This window comes from Abramis brama, assembly GCF_963993115.1.
Source record: "Abramis brama genome assembly, chromosome: 12".
Taxonomy (NCBI): Eukaryota; Metazoa; Chordata; class Actinopteri; order Cypriniformes; family Leuciscidae; genus Abramis; species Abramis brama.
Window position 1 is genome coordinate 18,290,915 of NC_139974.1, and position 24,644 is coordinate 18,315,558.

Sequence of the window (24,644 nt, forward strand, 5' to 3'; positions counted from 1 at the left end):
CCTTTCTGTGAGATGAATGAAGGGGACATATTTGTAAAGACTGTTTAGCCTAAATATGAATCGCGCGTCTGTGTGTGAAAGAATAAACTGCTTTGCTATAGCCTACTGAGATGAGTAAAAATCGACTGGAATATGTTGAAATAAAATGTATTTGTATAAGCAACGTATTAAACTGCAAAAAAAATACTATTTTTGTCAAAAATAAATTCATAGACTAAGATGTTAGATGTTCCAATGTTGGCTATATTCAAACTAATGAATGCATATGATAAAATGTAGGCCTATAATCTTTTTTTTTTTTTCTTTTTTTTACAAAGAAAGAGTACACTTGAAATATTGTTGAAATTGTAATTATTGTTGTAATTGTAACATTTTTAATAAAATAGCAAAACATATTTACAAGAGAGATGTAAGCGAAATCTTAAATGGTCAATATAAGTCTTCTTCTAAATACATCTTTTGTCCTTGCATTGTGGCTCAGTCAGTTTCACACCTGAGTGAATGGCTAATTATGCAGAGTGGGTGGGACATTCATAATCTAAGGTGTAAACTACTCCTCCCCCTCGCATATTGGCTTTCCAAGCAAAACCTGTTTTACACCATTTAAATCAATGTATTTTTTTTTTGTGAACGATAAAGCAAGACTATTTTTACATCATTTTGAAGCTAGAACTCAAAGGGACAACATCCATTAGTCAAAAGTCTTGTGGACACATATTTAATATGTGTTTTGTGGTCTTAATTCAGCAACTTTCATTTTAATTTTTTCCAATAACCACGCATAAACATTATTCTCTTAAAAATACAAACATCTACATACACGTTGCTCGCATATTATGGTAGCCCTGTTTGTGCTATATAGAGTGAATTTACACCTTTGCCATTAACATGTTTATAAATAACTGAAAAAAGCACAAATGTCAAGGCATGTCAGAACATCTCAAGGACCCCAAAAACAGCTTGGTCCCCAGAGGGTTAAATGCCAATCCCAATGCATCTTTTTCGTTATCTACATGTATATTAAAATCACCAACAATTAGTACTTTATCTGCAGCCAGTACTAACTCTGATAGAAAATCAGCAAATTCTTTGATAAAGTCTTTATGGTGCCCTGGTGGCCTGTATACAGTAGCCAGCACAAATGTTAAACGTGATTTATCATTTACACTAGATAGTGTTACATTTAGCAACAACACTTCAAAAGAATTATATTTAAAACAAGACTTCTCAGTAATTCTGAAGATATTACTATAAATTACAGCAACACCTCCCCCTTTGCCTTTCAGACGAGGTTCATGTTTATAACACTAATCTTGTGGGGTGGACTCATTTAAAGTAATATAATTGTCTGGTTTTAGCCAGGTTTCTGTCAAACACAGCACATTTAGATTATAGTCTGTAATCATATCATTAACAATGAGTGCTTTTGAAGTAAGGGATTGAATATTCAGCAACCCGAGCTGTTTTGTTGAACATCAATACAATTTTTACCCTTGAATGGGTTTAGGAGTTTTTTGTATGTCCTAATTCAGGGAACAGACACAGTCTCTATATGATGATATCTAGGTGAAAGAGGTTCTGTATGATGGGATTTATCTGACTTGGTGACGTGAGACAGCTAGCAGACGGTCGGTTTAGCCAGTCTGTCTGCTTCCTGACCTGAGGCCCAGATTGTCATGTTTGAGCTCTAAGACTATGTGCCATATTACTAGAGAGAAGAGCAGCACCATCCCAGGAGGGATGAATATCATCTCTTTTCAACAGGTCAGGTCTGCCCCAAAAACTTTTCCAATTGTCTATGAATTCTATATTATTTTGCGGACACCACCTCGACAGCCAGCCATTGAGTGAGGACAATCTACTAACTATCTCATCACTCCGGCGAACAGGAAGGGGGCCAGAGCAAATTACAGTGCCTGACATCGTACTTGCAAGTTCACACTCTTTAATGTTAATTTTTGTGATCTCCGATTGGCGGAGTCTAACATCATTAGTGCCGACGTGAATAATAATTTTAGAGAATTTACGATTAGCATTAGCCAGCACTTTTAAATTTGCTTTGATGTCAGGCGCTCTGGCTCCTGGCAAACATGTGACTATGGTGGCTGGTGTCTAGACCGTGTGCTCATGAGTGAGCTCCACACTGCAACTGACTGGGCTCTCCGGAGCACAAGCGTTGCGGCCTGTGCGATCGGTCTAGCGATGTCCACCCTGGTGGTTCAGAAGCGCCATAGTTGGCTCAGCCTGGTTGATATGGCGGATGCGGACAAGGTTCGGTTCCTGGACTCCCCAATTTCCCAGGTAGGGTTGTTTGGCGACGCGGCGGAGAACTGCGCCCAACAGTTCTCTGCTGCTCAGGTCCAACACATCCTGGCCCGGCGGTGGGGTGATGGCAGCAGCGGGCCGCTGGGCTGTGGATGTGTGGTAGTTCCTCCACCTGCACGTTGCTGAGGGTGCCCCCCTGCCGCCGCTCACGCTCCCACTGGGCCACCGCAGCAGCCTTCACTCAGGCCTCAGCTAGCCGCAGGCAGGCCGCCCAGCCTGCAAGAATAATCATCCCTGATACAGGCCACCCAGGGATGGGGGGAGGAGTTCTTGAGATGGTTTCTGTTCCACAGCCGGCTCCCCGGAGTTCAGTGGTTCCCGAATTGTCAGAAGAACAAATTCCTCTATTCCTGGGTTCCAAGAAGGTCAGATTGATGGTGTGCGACCCTGTAAAGCCTCGCAACCATCGATCCTCTCTTGTGTTGCCAGCCGGCAGATGGGTACGGTCCAAGGACCCAATTACGCTTTCTGCCTTACCCAATGCCGACCAGTGGAAACAGGTCAGTGCTGCATTGCGCACTTAGACCCCGCTCCGGACCGCCCCTGGGCCATCCGATCCTGGTCCCTGCTCTCCACTTCGCTGCCCCACCCCTGGTATGTATGTGGTGCCTCTGGTTCCCCTAGCACGGTTTTTGGAAACCTGGAAAGTGCTTTCCAATCCATCCAGCTGGATTCTCCGCACCATCAGACTCGGCTACATGATTCAGTTCGGCCGGCGTCCACCCATGTTCAGAGGCGTTTGTTTCACTTCGTTGTCGAGCGAAAGAGCCCCTGTCATGCGTGCGGAAATTGCAGTCCTACTAGCGAAGGATGCGAAAGAGCCAGTTCCCCTAGCCAAAATGAAGTACGGCTTCTACAGCCCCTACTTCATTGTACCCAAGAAAGGTGGTGGGTTAAGACCAATCTTGAATCGGGCCCTTTACAAGATTCCGTTCAAGATGCTAACAGCGATTGACCTGAAGGACATGTACTTTCATGTCTCCATCCTGCAGCGACACAGGCCCTTCCTGCATTTCGTGTTTGAGGGTCGAGCGTATCAGTACAAAGTCCTACCCTTCGGGCTGGCCCTGTCGCCCCGCGTCTTTACGAAGATTGCGACCATTGCTCTCATGAGAGAGTGTGGTGTTTGTGTCCTTAACTACCTCGACGATTGGCTGATACTAGCTCAGTCTCTGGAACAGTTGTGTGAACACAGGGTTGCTCCAACATGTCAGCCAGTTGGGTCTTCGGGTTAACTGGGAAAAGAGCAAACTCACACCCGGGGAGAGGATCTCTTTTCTCGGTATGGAGCTGGACTCAGTCAAACAGACGGCACGCCTCACAAGAGGAACGTGTCCAGTCGGTGCTGAACTGCCTGAATACGTTCAAGAGCAGGACAGTGGTCTCACTGAAATTTTTTCAGAGGCTCCTGAGGCATATGGCAGCCGCAACTGCAGTAACGCCGCTCGGCTTGCTTCATATGAGACCACTTCAGCACTGGCTTCATGGCTGAGCCTCAAGGTGGGCATGGCAGAGCGGCACGCTACGGGTAACAATCACTCGAGTCTGCCGCCGCTCCTTAAGCCCGTGGTCAGACCCTTCGTTTCTCCAGGCCGGAGTGCCCCTAGAACAAGTGTCCAGGCATGCTTTGGTCTTCACAGATGCCTCCAACTAGGGTGCCACGTACAGGACAGACCCCCATCTGCATTGGCACATCAATTGCATCGAGTTGTTGGCAGTACACCTTGCTTTGAGACACCTCAAAAAGCCACTGCTCGGCAAACATGTACTGGTCCGTACGGACACCATTGCGTACATCAACCATCAAGGTGGTCTTCGCTCCCATCGCATGTCACAACTCGTCCGCCACCTCCTTTTATGGAGTCAGAAGCATCTGAGGTTGCTTCGTGCCACTCATATCCCCGGCCTGCTCAATCGTGCCACCGACGAGCTCTCACGACAGCATGTGGCCCCCGGAGAGTGGAGACTTCATCCCCAGGTGGTTCAGCTGATCTGGGACCACTTTGGAGCCGCACATATCGATCTGTTTGCCAATCGGACTCGTCCCATTGCCAGATGTTTTATTCCCTAACCAAGGGCACTCTCGGCACAGATGCACTGGCACACAGCTGGCCCCGGGGCCTTCGGAAATATGCGTTTCCCCCAGTGAGCCATCTTGCACAGACACTGTGCATTGGTCAGGGAGGAAGAGGAGCAGATCTTGCTAGTTGCCCCTTATTGGCCTGACAGGACCTCCCCGAACTTGTGCTCCTCTCGTCATCCCCTCCCTGGCCCATTCCTCTGAGGGAGGACCTTCTCTCACAGGGACGGGGCACCATATGGCACCCGCACCCAGACCTCTGGAAGCTTCATGTCTGGTCCCTGGATGGGACGCAGAGGTTCTAGGTAATCTACCACAGTCAGTCGTAGACACCATCGCTTCTGCAAGAGCACCCTCTACGAGGCATGCTTACGCATTGAGGTGGAACCTGTTTGTTGATTGGTGTTCTTCTCACAGAGAAGAACCCCAAAGATGCTCAATCAGGACTGTGCTTTCTTTCCTGCAAGAGGGGTTAGAGCGAAGGCTGTCTCCCTCCACCCTCAAAGTGTTTGCTGCCTCTATTGCCGCACATCACGATGCAGTGGATGGGAAATCCGTGGGAAGGCACGACCTGGTCGTCAGGTTCCTTAGGGGAGCGAGGAGATTGAATCCGCCTTGCGTCCCCTCCATACCCTCTTGGGACTTATCTCTGGTGCTGACCGCACTTCAGAGACCTCCCTTTGAGCCTCTGCAGTCAGTCGAGTTAACAATTATGTCGTTAAAGACAGTTCTCCTGCTTGCATTGGCCTCTATCAAGATGGTAGGGGACCTGCATGCATTTTTGGTCGACGAATCGTGCCTGGAATTCAGGCCAGCTAACTCTTTTAGTCACTGATCACTGATGTCATATGCAAATTTTATGATGTGAGTGTGTGGGGATACAGTCATTTGTATGGAGGCAGTAGAGTAGTGGACTCAGCACACATCCCTGTGGGGAACTGGTGATGAGAGTGAGGGTGGAGGAGAGGTAGAGAGTGAGGCCTTCTGAGGGCGGTTAGTGAGAAATTCATGGTACATTTACTTTAATGTAAATTGTTGTGATGTTACTTGAAAACCATAAACAGCAACACCTTGTTTCTACATCACTCTCATATGTAAAAAACTTAAATCATTACTGCCCACTGATAGCCACGATAACTACAATGGTATGCAAAATAAGTACTGGCTTTATGTATGGTATACCGTCTAGGTTTTGGTCTCTTAGATATCGCAGTTTTCCCTGATTCCCTCTGTCTGTCTGTTTCTCTCTCCATTCCTCCAGCGTTGGGTGTACCCAGCAGTGCAGTGTTGCTGTTTGAGCTGGAACTACTACAGCTGCAGAAGGGTGTTCCTGAGGGCTTTTTGTTCATCTGGCTGCAGGACAGTCCTGAGCCACTGTTTCCTGTCATGGATATGAACCAAGACCAGGAGGTACCACTGGAGGAGGTATGTTTTTTTTTTGCTGTCTGGCTAATTAGTTGAACCATTTCTTTCTAGGTACTGTATATAGAACTGAACAGCCCATGGACTGATACCCCATTTAGGCCCCCCACAAACAGAGGTTGTATTAAAGGGATAGTTCACCCAAAAATTAAAATTAGCCCATGATTTACTCACCCTGAAGTCATCCTAGGAGTATATGACATTCTTCTTTCAGACGAATACAATCATATTGAATATTAAATTATATGAATATTAAAACATTTCCTGGCTCTTCCAAGCTTGATAATGGCAGTGAATGGCTGGAAGTTCATGAAAGCACATCTATTCATGATTAAAGTGCTCTACGTGTCTCAGGTGGTTAATAAAGGTCTTCTGAAGTGAAGTGATGCGTTCGTGTAAGAAAAATATCCATATTTAAAACTTTATCGACTAAAGTAACTAGCTTCCAGCAGACGGCCGTACGCATTGACTTATGCCAAACGAGTAACACTTGAACTTGATGCACAACATAATGACTGAAAGCTCTGCCGGAAGAATGAAGAATGGAAGAATGTCATATACATCTAGGATGACTTCAGGGTGAGTAAATCATGGGCTAATTTTCATTTTTGGGTGAACCATCCCTTTAACATAAAATGTTACAGAATTTTAAGAATAAATGTAATTAAAAACGAAACATCTAGTCTACTGGGCATTCTTGTGATACTGACATGTCCAAAAATTCACCACCCAGTCAATTTGCAACCCAGTTCACGGGTTATTTTGGCAAATTTGTAATAATTTTGTTACCATAAGAAACTTTGCATGGAAGGTAAGTGTGTGCACAGAGGTTGCACTATAAATATTAATCGTCTAACACTCAGATGACCTGGGTTGCTAAAATTTTAAATTTAATTCTGTTTTTTACTTGACTTTAAATATTTTAACGTTTGATAGGTTTTATGTGACATTGACATCACAAGAATTTATTTGGCAATAGCTCTTTTAATTTTATCAAGCACTTTGATTTGGGTTATTTTTGTTTTCGTTTTGTTCTGCTTTCACAATGTGAAGTTACATTGCACTCATGCTATTGATCCAATTTATTGATAAAAGTCCCATACTATATATGCCACTTGACTACGCTTAAAATCTCATGTCTCTTTCCCATCTTTTTAATTGGTCTTTTCACTGTTATATTTCTAATGTAGGGAAAAGCAATAGACCAGACCATAGACCTTACTTTTTTATTGATCAAAAGGACAAAAAGAGCTTTGGATAATCTGTCCATCTGTTATGTTTAAAACATACACTTAGAGGTTAATAAGTCAAAAAAAAAAAAAAAAAAAAAAAATGGCTTGAGGCCCCTTGGTCTTAAAGGCCCTGACACTTAACCTCTTGATGATAACTGTCCTGACGTTGGGCTTGACGTCACTTTGTTTACCATGGTATACATTTACTATATAGAATATTGTCTAAAAATATTAAGAATGATAAAGTATACATCATTTGAAAGTTCTAAGGGTTTAGTGTCAATCTACGGTGTTTGTTTTACAATATAGATGCTTCAGCAAGTAATATTGTAATTTGTGTAGAGAGTGCAAATGACAACATGCAGAATCAAAACAGGACTCCAAACCTTTGTTATAAAATAGCGATCACGAGATGAATCCAATCTGTTACACTTGGTTAAAATGTCCATGACAACTATTGAGGTATCAACCAGTGAAAAACATTCAACTGCACTTTTTGTCGACAAAAATGTTAAATCCATGAAATATTGATATATTGTCCATTGTTTACGTCATATTTTGCCTGAATGATCTGCTCTCCATCATTGTTCTTCAAGAAATTATGCAATCTGAGCACCATTTATTTTTGTAAAACTATAAGATTGTATACATTAGACTCTCACAAACAGCTGGGCCTGTCACCAAAGTTTATTTTTCAAAATAGCGCAGCAGTTTTACTTATAATATCCAAGCAGTGCCGTCGGATTTTGTGACGTCTTGAGAGGCATATTTTCCAGCTGTTGTCGTTGTAGTAAATATTTTGACAAAACTTTTAGCCAATTTGGCATTGGCATCCGCATCCGCATCCCGCATCCCGGACCACACAGTTTTTCCCTTCATTTGCTTGAAAAGCAAATCCTCGCCTCCCAAAAACAGCTTATTTCCCTCATGAGGATGTATTAAAGAAGAGGCTTGAAGGAAAATAACTCAAAGAAGTCAGCAGCAGAATCATAGCAGTGCTTTTCCTGAATGGGGTAGTACTCCAGAGTGCAGTCTGGACTATGAGGCAGGGCAACGTGTGTCCCTCCGCCCACCCCCAATTTAATTGGTTTAGAATACAGCAATTTTATTGGCGTAGACGTTTCAAGCCTGAGCATGCACATTCCTTTATGTACAATTTTGTGAAATATTTGGCCGCATTAAAGAAATATTAAGTGCTAACTGTTATCTTATTTTATTCTGTTTACCATGGTAATTTTAGTTAGGATCTATTGGCTAATGTTTTATTGTACTTAAGACACAGAATAGATTTATTGTTTTAAAAAAACGAACACTTGTTTAAAATGTTTAATGGCAAACTCATGTTTACCTGTTAATACAATATAAGGGACTATTGGTTCTGTTTAGGCCTATGTTATAGTTTTTAAAGGTTCCTATTTGGCCTAAATAAGTGTCAACCGGTTAACATATACGACTGTGACTGTGACATCAGGTATTAAAAATCCAATTATTTATTTATCCACCCCCACATTGTATGTTAATGTGATAATCTGCATATGTACGGGATAAAAATTGTTTCTAATATTAACACTCACATATAGCTGCATAACAAAAAAAAAATCATATAAATCACTGCTGTAAATCTGTACAATCTAACTGTAACGATCAGGTTGTGTAAACACGAAGATGAAGATGAGTAAACAGGTAATCTTTAATAATCCACACAGGTTAAGTCCAACATAGAGGCAAGCAATCTAGCCGTAATAGAAACGAGACCATACAAAGACACAAACAGAACTGAACTTAGAAATAGAACTCAGCCTTGCAGTACTCAATACTGAGCTTATACTACATAATATATATGATAGATCTTCCTTTACTGCTACAAATTGATGATGATCAGATAAGTATGATTTGAACCATGCCAATGCAATTCCATTAATAATTTTCGAGCCTATTCAAAAGAATGTTGTGGTTGATAGTGTCAAATGCAGTGCTAAGAAAGGAATAGCGACGATTTGTCCTGCATTAGGGTCTCTGCAACCGGAACCAACCAATTTCGGGGAGGGTACTTACACTGTCAAGTCAAGTCAAGTCATCTTCATTTATATAGCGCTTTTAACAATGTAGATTGTTTCAAAGCAGCTTTACAGAGATAAACGTATAATTTAAGGTAACAGAGATTGTTTTGGCTTTATAGCGGTTCTTTAATAAAGTTATTTTCCAGCTAAAGTTAGTTTTGATTGATTCGCTTCCGTCGCAACGATCATTTGTTATTAAAGACTTTAAACGCGAACCTGTAATTGTTGTGGCAAATTCTTTTCAAAGTTCAACGTTCTTTTTGGTTCAGGTCTCAAAGAAGTTTCTCAGAGTCGAGGTTCCAGGTCAGAAGAATTAACTTTATTGTACAAACAATAAAGGAGAAGCCAGCTGGTCATTCTGAAGTTACAACATCCAGCACTCATTTTTTATATCTTTTTCATATCATCAAGTCTCCAATGGATACCCTCAAATCTTCCCCTCTGTCACGCCTGGTGACCTTGACACAGTTAGAAATGTCTTCTCTATTGGTCAAACCTCACATAATGGTGCTTTGTTTCATACAGTATTTTGACACCTTGCATACTGGGTATTTTTCCATTCTCTCATCCTTTTCAGACCTATTTTTTCATGCTTGTCATTTTCATTGCATCATACTTAGACATGAATCAAGGGAAAATTCTCCAACATATCCCCCCTTTGGGACTAATCCTAGTCCCACCTTCATTTCTGTCCCAGAATGTATCTTCATGATCAGGCTTCTCTCCATTATCTTTCAATCATGGCCAATATGGACCATCCATCTCTCTTATCAATAAGCCCACTCACGAAGGTACACCCTGAAGGAATAGTGAGACCAAACATCTCCGCCCCCACTCGACTAGAGCGGAGTAAAAGATCCCACCTTCATTTTCTATTATCAGTCTTGAAGGGATAGATTACTTCAAACATTTGATTTTTCAGCATAATCAACATATCTCAGTGTACAGACTTGGAGTTAGGATTATCCCACGGTGCCAGAGGAACTGCACAGGCGCTTCCGGTGGCCTGGAGTGCTATCTGGGTTGCTCCATCGTTGCCAGAGGTGCCCTGGGCACTATCTGGTGTTGGAGCAGACAGCGGGTTTTTAAACCACCAGTTGAGTCTGCCCTTGCTGGTCCAGCAATTGGCGACCGCGCTTGTAATTAATTTCTCCTTTTACCCCGTGGAAACATCTACCAGTAGTCTAATGCATGTACTTCACTTTTGATTCATAAAAACTTTAAAATGTTAAAAGAACTCTGTTATAAGAGTAAAATGATTAGTAAGTGATAAAAATAGTAAAAAACATTATTTTTTCCCTTTATATCTGGTTGCATTACCTCGTACCCCGGGCAATGACCTGCTTCAAACCTTGTATCGTCCCCTCTCATTCACATATTCATGTTTGTGACTGTTAGTGTGATTATATGTAAAAATATTCTCAGTAGGATTATAAGTGTAAAAAGAAAACACTCAGGAAGGGGTCCTTTATAAAAATCAAAGAAACAATTAAAACCCCTCTAACTAACTCCCTACTCTATTCATGTTCTAATGATCTGTCTAATTTTACCCCAAAAATAAAATACACAGTGTTACTACCTCCCTCTCTATCAAAAACAGAATCAAACTGTTAGAAATCAAAAGTAACAAGGTACCCCATTCCTTACTCCTTCACCAGAACTCCTTACAGGAAGTCATCTAGCTCGTCCAGTCCTGGCCCAATTTGGTGCACTCTTGTGTTTGTGCACCCGATGTCAACTCCTGATGGTTTGACTGACACATTAATCATCTGTTTGGCGGCCATGTTGGCTAACATGGATCTGAGAAAAGGCACAACACAGCAGAACAACAAAAGAAAAACAACAACAACAGCAAAATAACAACTACTGTGGCAGTTATTATTCCTATTTTAGTAAGTCATTTATGCTATGATCCAAATATATAACTAGTTCTCAATATGCTTATCTCCTATTTTCTGTGACTTCAGTGACCCTTATTATTCAGTTTCTTCCATGCCTCGGTGAATGGTTCATCAGGAGCTGTATTATTTGGAACATAAGTAAAACAGTTAGCTTCAAATATTATACAACACATTCTTTCTCTGCGAATAACCAATTTAATGTTGGTCTGTTTTGCCATATCATGTCGCTTATGAGTTCCCAACTGTTCTCCCAAGGCTCTCAATGTGCCTTCAGTGTGTAAATGAACTTCTGTTGATTGCAATAAATGTAATTCATCCATTCTTCATTTTATCAAGTTATGCATACAAATATACTCAAAGCCTGTTTTACTTCATGCTTAAAGCTATGCTTAAACTCAATTGGTATTCCCCATGGTTGATCAATCAAATCTATACACACCTTTTCTGACATTGTTTTGAACACAAATATTGCATTTGGCTATCTATCAATCTTCTATAAAAATCATCTATCATCAACTGTTTTTTTTTTAATATTTTTTATTCTGAACTCACTTCCCCCCTTTGTGCGATGGTCAAAACCACGCACATCTGAAATTAAAATAGTAAAAAGGGTTGCTAGTGTAATTATTTGTCTTTTAATACCTCATTTGTCCAATAGTCTGAAGTTGAGGGTTTTGCTTATGCCTTCTTGACTAATGATATAGACTTAATTTTATATTCAATTATCTATTCTAAATTTCAAGGTGCGAATACAACCAATTGTAAATTGCTAACACAACTCTGATGACAAACGCAACTGAATGTAGGCAATGTGGCATTCCCCATGTGACAGTGTCTAAATGTTTTGAATAACACAGCTGGTCGATATCAGTTGCCATTTGATTGTGTTAAACACCGCTGTCATAAACCCCAAATTTTTCAATATCTAATAGATAAAATGTTCTGGTAGTTCTGGACATGCTGTCGTTTGAAAGAACCATTATCAATTTATCTTATCTGATTTGTCATTCATCTGTTAATTTAATTTCTCTTCATAATCTTTTCTTCTGTTGCTTATGAGATGCTCTTTTAAATGACTGGAGATTTCAGCATAATCTCGAATTCATGACCAACAATATTAACATCGTGTAATCCCTGGTAATGACAGCATTTGTGAGATCACGTGTTTGTAACTTGTGTAGTTACTATTTTTATTTCTAAACCTAAAAATAAAATAACTATTGACCAAGATGGAGTGACCAGCACCATAGCTTTATCATCCACATTTTTTGTTGTTGAACATATTATGTCCTTTTTTTTTCCTGATAGAGAGCTCAGTATCACTCAAGCTTATATCAGCTCTGTCTTGAAAGCAGAGCCAAAAAGCTCTCTGTTCAATGGACAACATCATCAATTATCTAATTATGCATTTACCCCTAGTTGGTTAATGCAGTAGTCCCTCACTATGCTAAGTCCAGCGTCAGTTGTAGTTAATTATTGAATCAGTTGAATCAGTTGAATCAGTTGAACTGGTTGGGCTGCTGTCTGAGTGTTTCCCTCCTCATCCGATGCATTTGATCTGTCAGTCTTTGTTGGCATTCAAGGGTCTGGTGTCATGTTGGGACACAGTGGTTTGACTCTGGATGCTGTTGTCTCTCTGCCTCTCCTCAGTCTGGCTTTTGGTCAAGCCACGGAGGAGGCAATTTTGCATAATCAAATCAAGTATATTTGTATAGCGCTTTTCACAATACAGATTGTATCAAAGCAGCTTCACAGTATTAAATTAAAATAAAATAATACAACAAGGTTTGTTTCTAGTGGAATTTATTGATTGATAGAATAAAATTAAATATCCCCAAAATATCCCCAACTGAGCAAGCCAAAGGCAACAGTGGCAAGGAACCGAAAAAAACTCCATCAAGTGACCTAATGGTGTCCTAAAACTCCATCAGGTGACCTAATGGAGAAAAAAAAAAAAAAACCTTGGGAGAACCCAGGCTCAGTCGGGGGCCAGTTCTCCTCTGGCATTTATGAACTAGAGGCCGGATTGTAGTTTGAACTGTAAGATTAACAATATTATATGAATGCCTGGCCGAAAAGATACGTCTTTAATCTAGTTTTAAACTGGGAGAGCGAGTCCGAGCAACGAACAGTATCAGGAAGACTATTCCAGAGTTTCGGAGCCAAATGTGAAAATGCTCTCCCTCCTTTGGTTGATCTGGATATCCTAGGTATGACCAAAAGCCTCGAATTTATTGATCTTAAAGAGCGCGATGGATTATAGGGCGATAGAAGATCCGTTAAAAGATCCGTTAAATAGACTGGAGCTAAACCGTTTAGGGCTTTATAAGTCAGTAGCAATACCTTGTAATTAATACGGAACTTTATAGGTAGCCAATGTAGTGATGATAAAATCGGTGTTATATGATCATATTTTCTTGATCTAGTAAGAACTGCATTTTGGACTAACTGTAGCTTGTTTATTGAGGATGCAGGACAACCAGCTAATAAAGCATTACAGTAATCTAGTCTCGAGGTCATGAATGCATGAACTAACTTTTCTGCATCAGAAACTGATAGCATATTACGTAGCTTAGCAATGTTTCTAAGGTGGAAAAAGGCTGATTTTGTAACATACGAAATATGATTTTCAAAAGACAGGTTACAATCGAGTATAACACCCAGGTCTTTTACTGTAGAGGATAAAGTAACAGGACATCCTACGATGTCAAAGTTGTATTGTGAGAGGTTCTGTGGGCGTTTTTTTGAACCGATAAGTATTACCTCTGTCTTGTCTGGATTTAATAAAAGAAAATGACACGTCATCCAATCTTTTATATCTTTAACACACTCTGTCAATTTGGATAATTTAGCGTTTTCATCCGGCCGTGATGAAATATATATTTGAGTGTCATCAGCATAACAATGGAAACTAATTCCATGTTTCCTTATAATATTTCCAAGTGGCATCATATATATTGAGAATAATAGAGGGCCTAACACAGATCCCTGCGGCACTCCATAGTTTACTGGAGTTATGATCGATTTTTCTCCATTTAAATAGACAAAATGGTAGCGGTCAGATAAGTATGATCTAAACCAGCTTAATGCTTGTCCTTGAACACCAGTATAATTTTGTAGTCGATCTAAGAGTATTGTGTGATCTATAGTATCGAACGCAGCACTTAGATCAAGTAAAACTAGTATTGAGATACAGCCTTGGTCAGAAGCTAAAAGTAAATCATTTGTGATTTTAACGAGCGCAGTTTCAGTGCTATGATGCGGCCTGAATCCTGACTGAAACTTTTCATAGATATAATTTTCTTGCAAGAAAGAGCCCAGTTGAGCGGACACAACTTTTTCTAGTATTTTAGACATAAATGGAAGATTTGAAATGGGTCTATAATTTGTTAGATTATTATGATCTAATTGTGGTTTCTTAATGAGAGGCTTTATAACTGCCAGTTTAAATGTTCTTGGAACATGACCTAAAGATAAAGATGAGTTAATAATATTGAGGAGAGGCTCTTCCACTACAGGTAACACTTCTTTCAGTAGTTTAGTTGGTATAGGATCTAATAAACATGTTGTTGTTTTAGATGAATTAATAAGTTTATTTAACTCTTTTTGTTCTATAGCACTGTAATTGTTCTTGCAGGGTGATAATTGAGGCTGAATTATAAGGCGGATTGAGGATTGAACGTTTACAATTGTGGTTCTGATGTTTTCTATTTTCTCAGTGAAGAAGTTCATGAAATCATTACTACTAAACTGTAACGGGATATTTTGTTCAGGTGACGTCTGTTTATTTGTTAGTCTAGCCACGGTGTTAAATAAAAACCTAGGATTGTTTTGGTTATTTTCTATTAGTTTGCGGAGGTGCTCAGCCCTGGCCGCTTTTAGGGCCTTTTTATAACGTGACATACTGTCTTTCCACGCGATTCTAAAGACCTCTAAATTAGTTTGTTTCCATTTACGCTCTAAATTACGGGTTTCTCTCTTTAGAACATGCGTAGTATTATTGTACCATGGTGCTTTAATTTTCTCTCTGACCTTTTTTAATTTAATGGGTGCAACAACATCCAATGTTCTAGAGAGAATGGTGCTCATAGTGCTAGTTAGTTCTTCTAGTTCATCTGTTTGTTTGGGTTCAGGCAGCAGCTGAGACAGATTAGATAAGCAATTTGAGAAATTATCTATGGTGGATGGAAGGATTGTTCTGCCTGGTCGATAACGCGGCGCAGCATGACATATTACAGCAGTACGTAATATGCAAGTTACTAAGTAATGGTCAGTGACATCATCACTTTGTGGAATGATATCTATATCGGTTGGATCGGTTCCATATGATATAATTAAATCGAGTGTGTGATTAAGACGATGAGTTGGTCCGGTGACGTTTTGCTTGACCCCAAAGGAATTTAATAAATCTATAAACGCAGCCCCTAACGCATCATTTGAATTATCTACGTGTATGTTAAAATCTCCAACAATTAATGGCAGGATGTTTTTCTTGGTTGTTTCTGCATCAACACAGTCTTTGACCATACCAGCCCCTCAGAAGTTTCAACTTCCTCTTTCAGAGGGGATAAAGGCCCACCAACCAAACGCCTCTTCTTTTCTCTGCAGCCGTGTCCTTATGTTTCTTGCTCTCACTTGTTGCACAGTCTAGTTGCTGTTGTTTATGTTGAGGCAGCCGTCCCAAAAGCTGTCTGGTGTAATCTGGAAATTGAACACTCAGAGATCCGCATGAATCAAATTCATCCTTTATAAATTCTTCAACCATCTCTTTCAATTGTCCCTTAATTTCAGAAGTCTCATCTGGTTGATAACAGCAGTTTCCCCATGCAATTTTAATAAAGCAAGTTCTTCTTTGCAGAATGCAGAAAATAGCAGCCTTTCAGTCTGTCTAAGTTGCCTTATTTTCAGTCACATATATAGTATTTTTATCACTCGTTATATCGATCCCTACTCTCTCAAGCATTTTAGGATTAAATCAATGAGTCTCATTACTGTGAAATGTGTATAATACAGTTGGCTGTTAAAAATGTCTGTTTAGCTTGGTCACCCAATCCTGCTCAATCAACACAATGCACAAGTTATTTTAAGTAACGCAATTCAAAGATTTCAATTTCTGCAATGGCTCAAATTTAAAACTGTCTCAGGGACAACAAGATGCAAATATCATAGGCTACGTCTTTATATAACAGGTCAGTCATACCCACATCTAGCATGTCTCTCTCTATATAAATATTTTATCTCTAAATGTCAGATATTTCTATAAACCTTTTTGTCAATTAGTTGATTTTCCTCTGGGAACTACACAAACCACTTATACTAAGGAGAAAACTCCAGTGTTTTTGATGGCCATCAGTTTGCTCAATCCTCCATATCAATCCCTGTTAGGCCTGCTTATTAATTTAATTCCCCCATAGAACGGTCAACTAACATTTAAGCAATTTTTATACTTTATTTCAGGTTAATTTCTTATCAATTATTTTTATTGGTGTTTTCTTGGTATTTGTGAAATTAGTCTACTTTTAATTCTGACTGGATTAGCAGATTTCACCAATCTTACTTGATCTATTAGTAAACTGTTTTTGAATACCTTTTTATTTATTTATTTATTTATTTATTTGTTTATTTATTTATTTTTACGAATGTTTCAGTGTCTCTGCACATAGCCACATCTAATGTTCCCTCAGCTGGTCATTTTGTTTTTAGGCTTCTTTCCCCATTTTTGGAGGGTTGTCCTATAGTATCTCTGCAAAATTAATATTTTGATCTTGGTATCTCTACAGGTGTTGATGCCATTATAATCTTAATTATTATCAGTGTGTTTCACTCCTTTTTAGTATACCTTACTAACCCCAGCTTGCATCTATTCTTAACTAGTTTTCAGCAAGATGGTCAGACATTTATTAAGATATCTGATTAGTCTTTCTCAGGTATCTTAAAAATGCAGTTCCTCTATTACAGGTCCACTGGTGGGGATGACAGTTACAAATAAAATCTCTCTCAAAGTATTGTTCAAAGTGTATGTTGGAAATGGTTACTCACTTTCTGGTTTATATGCTAGTCAGAACTAGTAAAGGTGAACTCTTTCTCTCTGTCTCCCTCCTTTCCTTCCTCACACACACACACACACACACACACACACACACACACACACACACACACACACACGCAGTCTTTCTTCTTGCAGCCCCTCCTCTCTCTGTCAGAGGCAGCCCCTCCTTTCTGCCTCTCTTTCTCATATCACAGTCACCATTTACTTTTGCTATATGAGAGAGAAACAAGTGTTCTTTCATAATTCTAGTTTCTCTTTATAAATAAATATCGTTCTTTTTCAAACAGTCATAATCTGTGCATTTTACACACACACACACACACTTTTACTTTATTTTTTCTTGTAACAATGAAGAGGCAAAGCTGAATTATTTCTAATTATTTTTTTTTTTGTTTAAGACTTGTCTCCCCGTTTCCTCTCCTGCCCCTCCTATTTGTCCATCGTTGCAACATTCTCAGTTGTTACTGACTGCTCTTTTTTGACAACTGACTGCACTTCTGTCTTTTTCATGAATTTCTACCAACATATGACTGGTATGGTCGGGGTTGCTCCTCAAAACTACCACTACCATCAGTTTTTCCAGTGTCCAATTATCTACCTGTGCTGGTCTGATTTCTCCTCCCTGTCCGACTTTAACGATTGTGTCACTTTCCCACTTTTCTGGCCTTGAGCTCATTACCATATACATGTTCCTTAAAATCATGGCTCCTCCGAAACCCCGAGGCCAAGTGTACCAGGCATTTCTTTTCAGGTATGGGATGTACAATGGATTTAGCTTTATTTCTGATTTTGTCAGCAATGAATCCAAAAGGGTAGTTTTGGGAAGGTCAAATCTGTTCAAGTGTGGTCTCAGGGCTTCAAGAGTTATCTGTTTTTTTATCACATCACGCCAATCCACTAAGAGGCACTCTCGTTCAACCTGGTTCAAATTTGTTATTCCTGTCAATTTTTTCAAAAGCTTATCCTTCCCTTGGTCTGTTAACTCCTGTCTCTGCCCTTCATTATCTATGAACTCTTTTTCTAACCAGAAGTGATTCTTAATACCTTTGGTTAGTTTTAATGCCTCTTGAAAATCATTCTCATCTTTTCTTTCTTTCTGCAATCTAGTCTCCTCTGCCTCATAATTATCTCCCACTTTAGACCACATGTGTACTTTTCTTCAGGTGTCAAAAGGTGAAAAAACTCTATCTCTATCACTTCTCTCCCTCCTTATTTCTTTATCTCAATATAAATGCTTTCAGTCTGCTATAACGTACACTCATACACCCGGGATTTCATACACACAGTCGCGCACAGAGTCACTCACACACACGCAGAGCCGCTCTAAAACACACACACTCAGAGTCACACACACACACACGCAAAGCCGCTCTCACACCCACTCAAAGCCACACACACAGAGCCGCACACACACTTATTTATTATTTTCCTATTTTTTCTTGTAACAAATGAAAAGACAAAGTCAGTCAATCAAACTTTTGACAATATGGGCTGTGTTTCCCTATACGGATCACAACGCTTACAGTCCGGAAGATGGCCAAATAGCCGACAAAGCCAATTTCGGGGAATAGTCTTTGTTCTTTGATATCTTTGATATTTTTTTTATTGTCATCAATTTTTGTTTTATCATCCATTAAACTTTTAATAACACTGATTCAAAAATTATTTCTTGTAAGAGTTTTATTTTATGTGCCTTTGTCTGTCTCAGCTGTCTTAGCCTAATTACTCCCTTTTTTCTCACTGAGCGGTGCCAAGGTCACTTTGTAACAATTGTAACAATTTCGGGACAGTGGCTCAACTGTAATTTTTCTTTTATGCAGAGCACAGAGCTCAGTTAAAAAGCACTTTATCTCTGCGTCTCCGTCCTTTCTATGAATTCTGCTCAAACACAGCTATATAATTTCTAACTCTTAATTTCTAACACTTTGGGTTTTTTAGAAAAACACATTATAAATAAAAGGTATTATTATTATTATCACTTTTGCTAATTTTCTCCGAAACGACTTTTCTCCTTATATTTAAGATGAAAAATCACTTAGACATACAAACAGAAACCACTTTTCTCCTCACATAAAACAGATCACGTGCTTCTCATTTCAAACGCACTTTACACTTAGGGCGTTGCACGCACACAATACAACAAATAACGTGCTTCTCATTTCAAACGCACTTTTCACGTAGGGCGTTGCACGCACACAATACAACAAATAACAGATCACGTGCTTCTCATTTCAAACGCACTTTTCATGTAGGGCGTTGCACGCACACAATACAACAGATAAGGCTAACAATAACGTGCTTCTCACGTACAACGCGTCTTCTGCGTTGGGGACACGCGCTTCTCGCGTACACAAATAACATGCTTCTCACGTTAAAACGCACCTTCTGCGTTTGGGGACAATACAACATAAAGGGCCCTATTTTAACGATCTGAAACGCAAGTGTCAAGCGCAAAGCGCAAGTAACTTTGTGGGTGGGTCTTGGGCGCTGTTGCTATTTTCCCGGCGGGATAAATGACTCTTGCGCCAGGCGCAAATCTAAAATGGGTTGGTCTGAAGTAGCTTCATTATTCATAGGTGTGGTTTGGGCGTAACGTGAAATAAACCAATCAGAGCGTCATCTCACATTCCCTTTAAGAGCAGACGCGCTTTTTCCATAGCGGATTGCTATTGTAACGGCGGATTTGCCAGGCGCGCACAAATAAGCAAAAATTCGCTTACCTTATTTTTTGGTGCACCTTTGTTTTGTGAGACCTCTGCCAGCACGCCCACCGTGGTCACTCCTCCACCCCTTGTCCCTCCTGGCTGGGCTTGCCATTTGTTGTGGCAAATTCAAAGTTCTTTTTGGTTCATGTCTCAAAGAAGTTTCTCAGAGTCGAGGTTCCAGGTCAGAAGAATTAACTTTATTGTACAAACAATAAAGGAGAAGCCAGCTGGTCATTCTGAAGTTACAACATCCAGCACCCATTTTTTATATCTTTTTCATATCATCAAGTCTCCAATGGATACCCTCAAATCTATCTCTTCCCCTCTGTCACGCCTGGTGACCTTGACACAGTTAGAAATGTCTTCTCTATTGGTCAAACCTCACATAATGGTGCTTTGTTTCAAACAGTATTTTGACACCTTGCATACTGGGTATTTTTCCATTCTCTCATCCTTTTCAGACCTATTTTTTCATGCTTGTCATTTTCATTGCATCATACTTAGACATGAATCAAGGGAAAATTCTCCAACATGATAAACGCTGATGGCGTTCACATGCGCATTAAGAATTGGTTCTATAGTTATGTGCGTTTGAATATATGTGCGCAGGTTTGTAATTCCCTACAAACCAAGCCTAAACAAAGTACTGGTCTTTCCTTATAAATTTTGATACAGAATTTTATTTTATTTTTGTCACTTTGGGGTAGGTACGTGAAACGAATTTTCCCGACAACGCTTTATCTGTAGAGTGGTAAAGGGATCCTCCATAGGGAGAGACTAGTTGGCACTTCAGCACTGCGTTGTCATCTGGATCCGGCAGGCTGCGGGAAAAACCTCGGGATAAATAAAGACACTAAAATTAGCGTAGATGCCATTTTTCTTACGATGTAACGAGTACATAAGGATTTATGGGAAGTGTTCCCGGTTCCGGCTGACCTAATCTATGCAGCCTAACACTGAATTATAGAATTCTATAATGTATTATGTGAATGCTAGGTCAGAGAAATGTGTCTTTAATCTAGCTTTGAACTGGCAGAGTGTGTCTGCTTCCCGGACAATGTTAGGAAGACTGTTCCAAAGTTTTGGTGCTAAATAGGAAAAGGATCTACTACCAGCAGTCGATTTTGATATTCAATTATTATCAACTGGCCAGAGTTTTGAGATCACAATAGATGTGAAGGACTATAATGCGTTAAGAACTCTCTCAAGTACTGGGGAGCTAAACCATTTAGCACTTTGTAAGTAATCAGCAATATTTAAAAATGTATACAATGTTTAATAGGGAGCCAATGCAGTGTTGACAGAACCGGGCTAAAATGGTCATACTTCCTGGTTCTATTAAGAACTCTAGCTGTTGCATTTTGGACCAGCTGTAGTTTGTTTATTATGCGTGCAGGGCAACCACCCATAAGTGCATTACAATAATCTAGCCTTGAGGTCATGAACGCATGAACTAACTATTCCGCATTTTTCATTGAAAGCATATGTCGTAATTTAGATATATTTTTAAGATGGAAGAATGCGGTTTTACAGATGCTAGAAATGTGGCTTTCAAGATTGGTATCAAAGAGCACACCCAGGTTCTTGACCGACGACGAAGACTTGACAGAGCAGCCATCAATTGTTAGGCAGTATTCTAGGTTAGTATGTGCAGAGGTTTTTGGTCCAATTATTAGAAACTCTGTTTTCTCAGAATTAAGTAATAGGAAATTACTAGACATCCAAATTTTTATATCAGCTATGCATTCCGTTAATTTCTTGAATTGGCAAGTTTCGTCGGGGCGCGAAGAGATATAGATAATAATCCAAAGAACGTAACCCGAGCCATAGAAAAGAGCAGACAGTGTGTGTTTGTGTGTGTGGCAAGTCACATTGACCAAAGCTTGGCCATCCCCCTCACAATTGCCGTTTCTGTCTTTTTATCTTGATCAGAATTGAGTTTTATTTAAATGTAGAACCATCTCTTTACGACCACAACACACGGGAGACTTTTCAGGTGCACATACAAACTTTGCCTCAGTGCCAGGCGCAAATCAATCAAGAACGTGAAAAAACACAGGTGCCGAGGAAGACTCACTGTCCCCTAGTGAAGAGTAGATAGATATACAAATCGCTGAACATTTGGGTAAATACAACATGATTAAATTTGGAGATGATTAAAGAGGCGTCAAAATTTAAAAAAAATGAATGCATTTGTTATATATGTGTCACATTTTATGAACATTGCCCTCAAATGTATATAAGCTACAGCTATGTGAGCTCACAATATAAGGCACAAATTAAATGTAATTTTTATCTGTAATTTAATGCACAAATAAATGCAAATCCTTTTCATTTGTACACGAAAACAGAAGACATTTTGCATTAGTTGGCAGAGTACAAATGGAAAACGATCACATTTAATTGTGTGTAAAATTACAGATTTAAATGGTTTACATGCATTAAAAGTCAAAAAACTGTTTCATTTTCTCATAATATACATTGCAATCATCATTGCAATTTTTCAATGATTCTCAAACAACTCGATGGATGAATCAGTCTCTCTAAACCCCTCCTATCCATGAGCCTGCTCTGCTCTGATTGGCCCATTGGCCCAGTCTGTAGTGATCTAGTCAAGTCAAGTCACATTTACATAGCGCTTTTAACAATATAGATTGTTTCAAAGCAGCTTTACAGTGATATTAGGAAATTAATGTAACAGATATTGTTTTGGCTTTACAACAGCTCTAGAATAAATTTATTGTCGACACGACACCGTTCTAACAGAAAACCCTTAATGCGCTCTGGCTCGCTCATTTGCACAACAACAGTGCCTGGTGACTCGAGAACACAAAATGTCTAATCAAGTCAGCATACAATTAAACAGACTCCCTCCTATCACACACATTTAAAGAGAAAATACAGAGACCTCTGTGACTGGTATGACTTGTGACATGCATGTATATCGCATCTGCTTACCGATTATTTTTGTTCTTTTCTTCTGCAGTTTTCAGCATTCATTATGCTACAGGTGGCTGAAGGCAGAGGCCGCATACATCCAGGAATAGACAGTGAAACTGTCCTAAAGGACATGTTCAAAAATCAAGATCGCAACACAGATGGCAAGATAACTGAAGATGAACTGAACATCACAGTAAATGAGGAAGAGGAAGTGCCTATACATGAGGAGCTGTAAGGGCAACAAACTAGTTTGTATAATTCAGGTATTATCAGGTTTTTATAATTCAATTGTAATTGGCTGAATAATTCACCCTTCGTCAAGGGGATCCATAGGTTCGGTAATGGATAATGTTCCTGTGGCGAGCAGGACGAGGCCAAGAGCCGTGGGAGAGCGGCACGAGGCCGGTGGCGTAATTACTGATGAGCGACACCTGCGCAACGCACCGGTCTCGTATCTCTCACGGATGAGTGGAAGCATAAAGCAGGAGCGACGACAGTGAGAGATACGAGACCGGTGCGTCGCGCAGGTGTCGCTCATCAGTAATTACGCCACCGGCCTTGTGCCGCTCTCCCACGGCCCTCGGCCTCGTCCTGCTCGCCACAGTTCCAATGACATAAATTGCACTATAATAATAATAATAATAATAATAATAATAATTGTTGCAGTGTTTAAGAGGCCGCATTAGAACATATGTTACAATAAATGACCTTTGTGGTGGATTTTTAATAGATCAAATTGTAAACTGTATATTAAACTAACCATGTTTCTAACATCTAACTTTATTTCTCTTTTTAGGCCTAACATAACACTTTAAAACACAATGTACTAAAACGTTCTGTCCTGTGTTTTTGAATGTTGTATGTTGTGTTGCCATACCCCTTTTACTTTGGTTGTGTGAGTGTAAAAATAACAAATATGGGAAATGAAACTAGACAGATGATTAAGTTTGAACCTTGTGATTAACAATGAAGTAATCATTAAAACAAAGTTTGCTTTACCTAGTAACAGAAGGGTTTGTCTTTGAAAACCAATCAAATTGTGGGGAAATTATGCAATGCAGCATGACATTTTTGTCATACCTCCTTATTCTATAAAAACTGTTGTATTCGTGTTAGCTTATGGGATTCTCAATGGAATTTGTCTGAGATCATCCGGCCTTGCTTCTTCTTGAGGGAGATTCTCTGAGAACTGCTCGAAAGATCCTCCGGCCGTGATTAAAGCATTTAGAGGACATTTGCGGAAGTCTGTTTGTCGATTATTCCTGCGCAGGAAGAAAGCTAGTTAGGGGAACAAGAATTAGCACCCAGCCGACATCGATGTGTAGATCAAACACACCTGAACAAGCTAATCAATGTCTTCAGGATCACTAGAAACTCACAGCTTTGTGTGTTTGATCAGGGTTGGAGCTAAACTGTGCAGGACAGTGGCCCTCCAGGACCGAGTTTGAGAAACCCTGCGCTAGGGTATAGGATTAGACTCAGCCGACATCGATGTGTAGACGCGCTAGAGTATAGGATTAGCACCCAGTCGACGTCGATGTGTAAACGCGCTAGGGTCTAGGGTAAGACTCAGCCGACATCGATGTGTAGACGCGCTAGAGTATAAATATTATAGGACGTAGTTAGGTTTAGGGAAAAATCTACCACACCTTTCTATGTCCTTTTTTTCTGTCTAGTCAAGTCACCTTCATTCATATAGCGCTTTTAACAATATGAATTGTTTCAAAGCAGCTTTACAGTGATAATAGGAAATTACAATAACAGAGATGGTTTTTGTTGGCTTTACAGCAGCTCTAGGATAAAGTTATAGTACAGCTAAAGTTAGTTTTGATTGATTGAATCACTTCTGTTGCGAAGATCATTAGTTATTAACTTAGAGGCCGCTAACACAACACCATTCTAACAAAAAACCCTGAACGCACTTTGGCCG

General features: G+C 39.8%; 1 protein-coding gene across 2 annotated transcripts in view; it reads left to right on the top strand.

Moving 5' to 3' along the window:
• fkbp10a (FKBP prolyl isomerase 10a) overlaps nt 1-23,938 on the top strand; it is a 315,758-nt gene extending 291,820 nt beyond the window's left edge. Inside the window, exons 9-11 of one of the 2 annotated variants that reach the window (XM_084131485.1) lie at nt 5,667-5,830; nt 22,761-22,977; nt 23,511-23,938. In XM_084131485.1, the coding sequence (XP_083987611.1) occupies nt 5,667-5,830; nt 22,761-22,949 (353 nt within the window). In that variant the 3' untranslated portion in view covers nt 22,950-22,977; nt 23,511-23,938. Of the gene's footprint in view, nt 1-5,666; nt 5,831-22,760; nt 23,074-23,510 lie in introns of those variants that run through there. The other variant, XM_084131484.1, reaches the window with a different exon arrangement.
• Nucleotides 23,939-24,644: the final 706 nt, after the last annotated feature.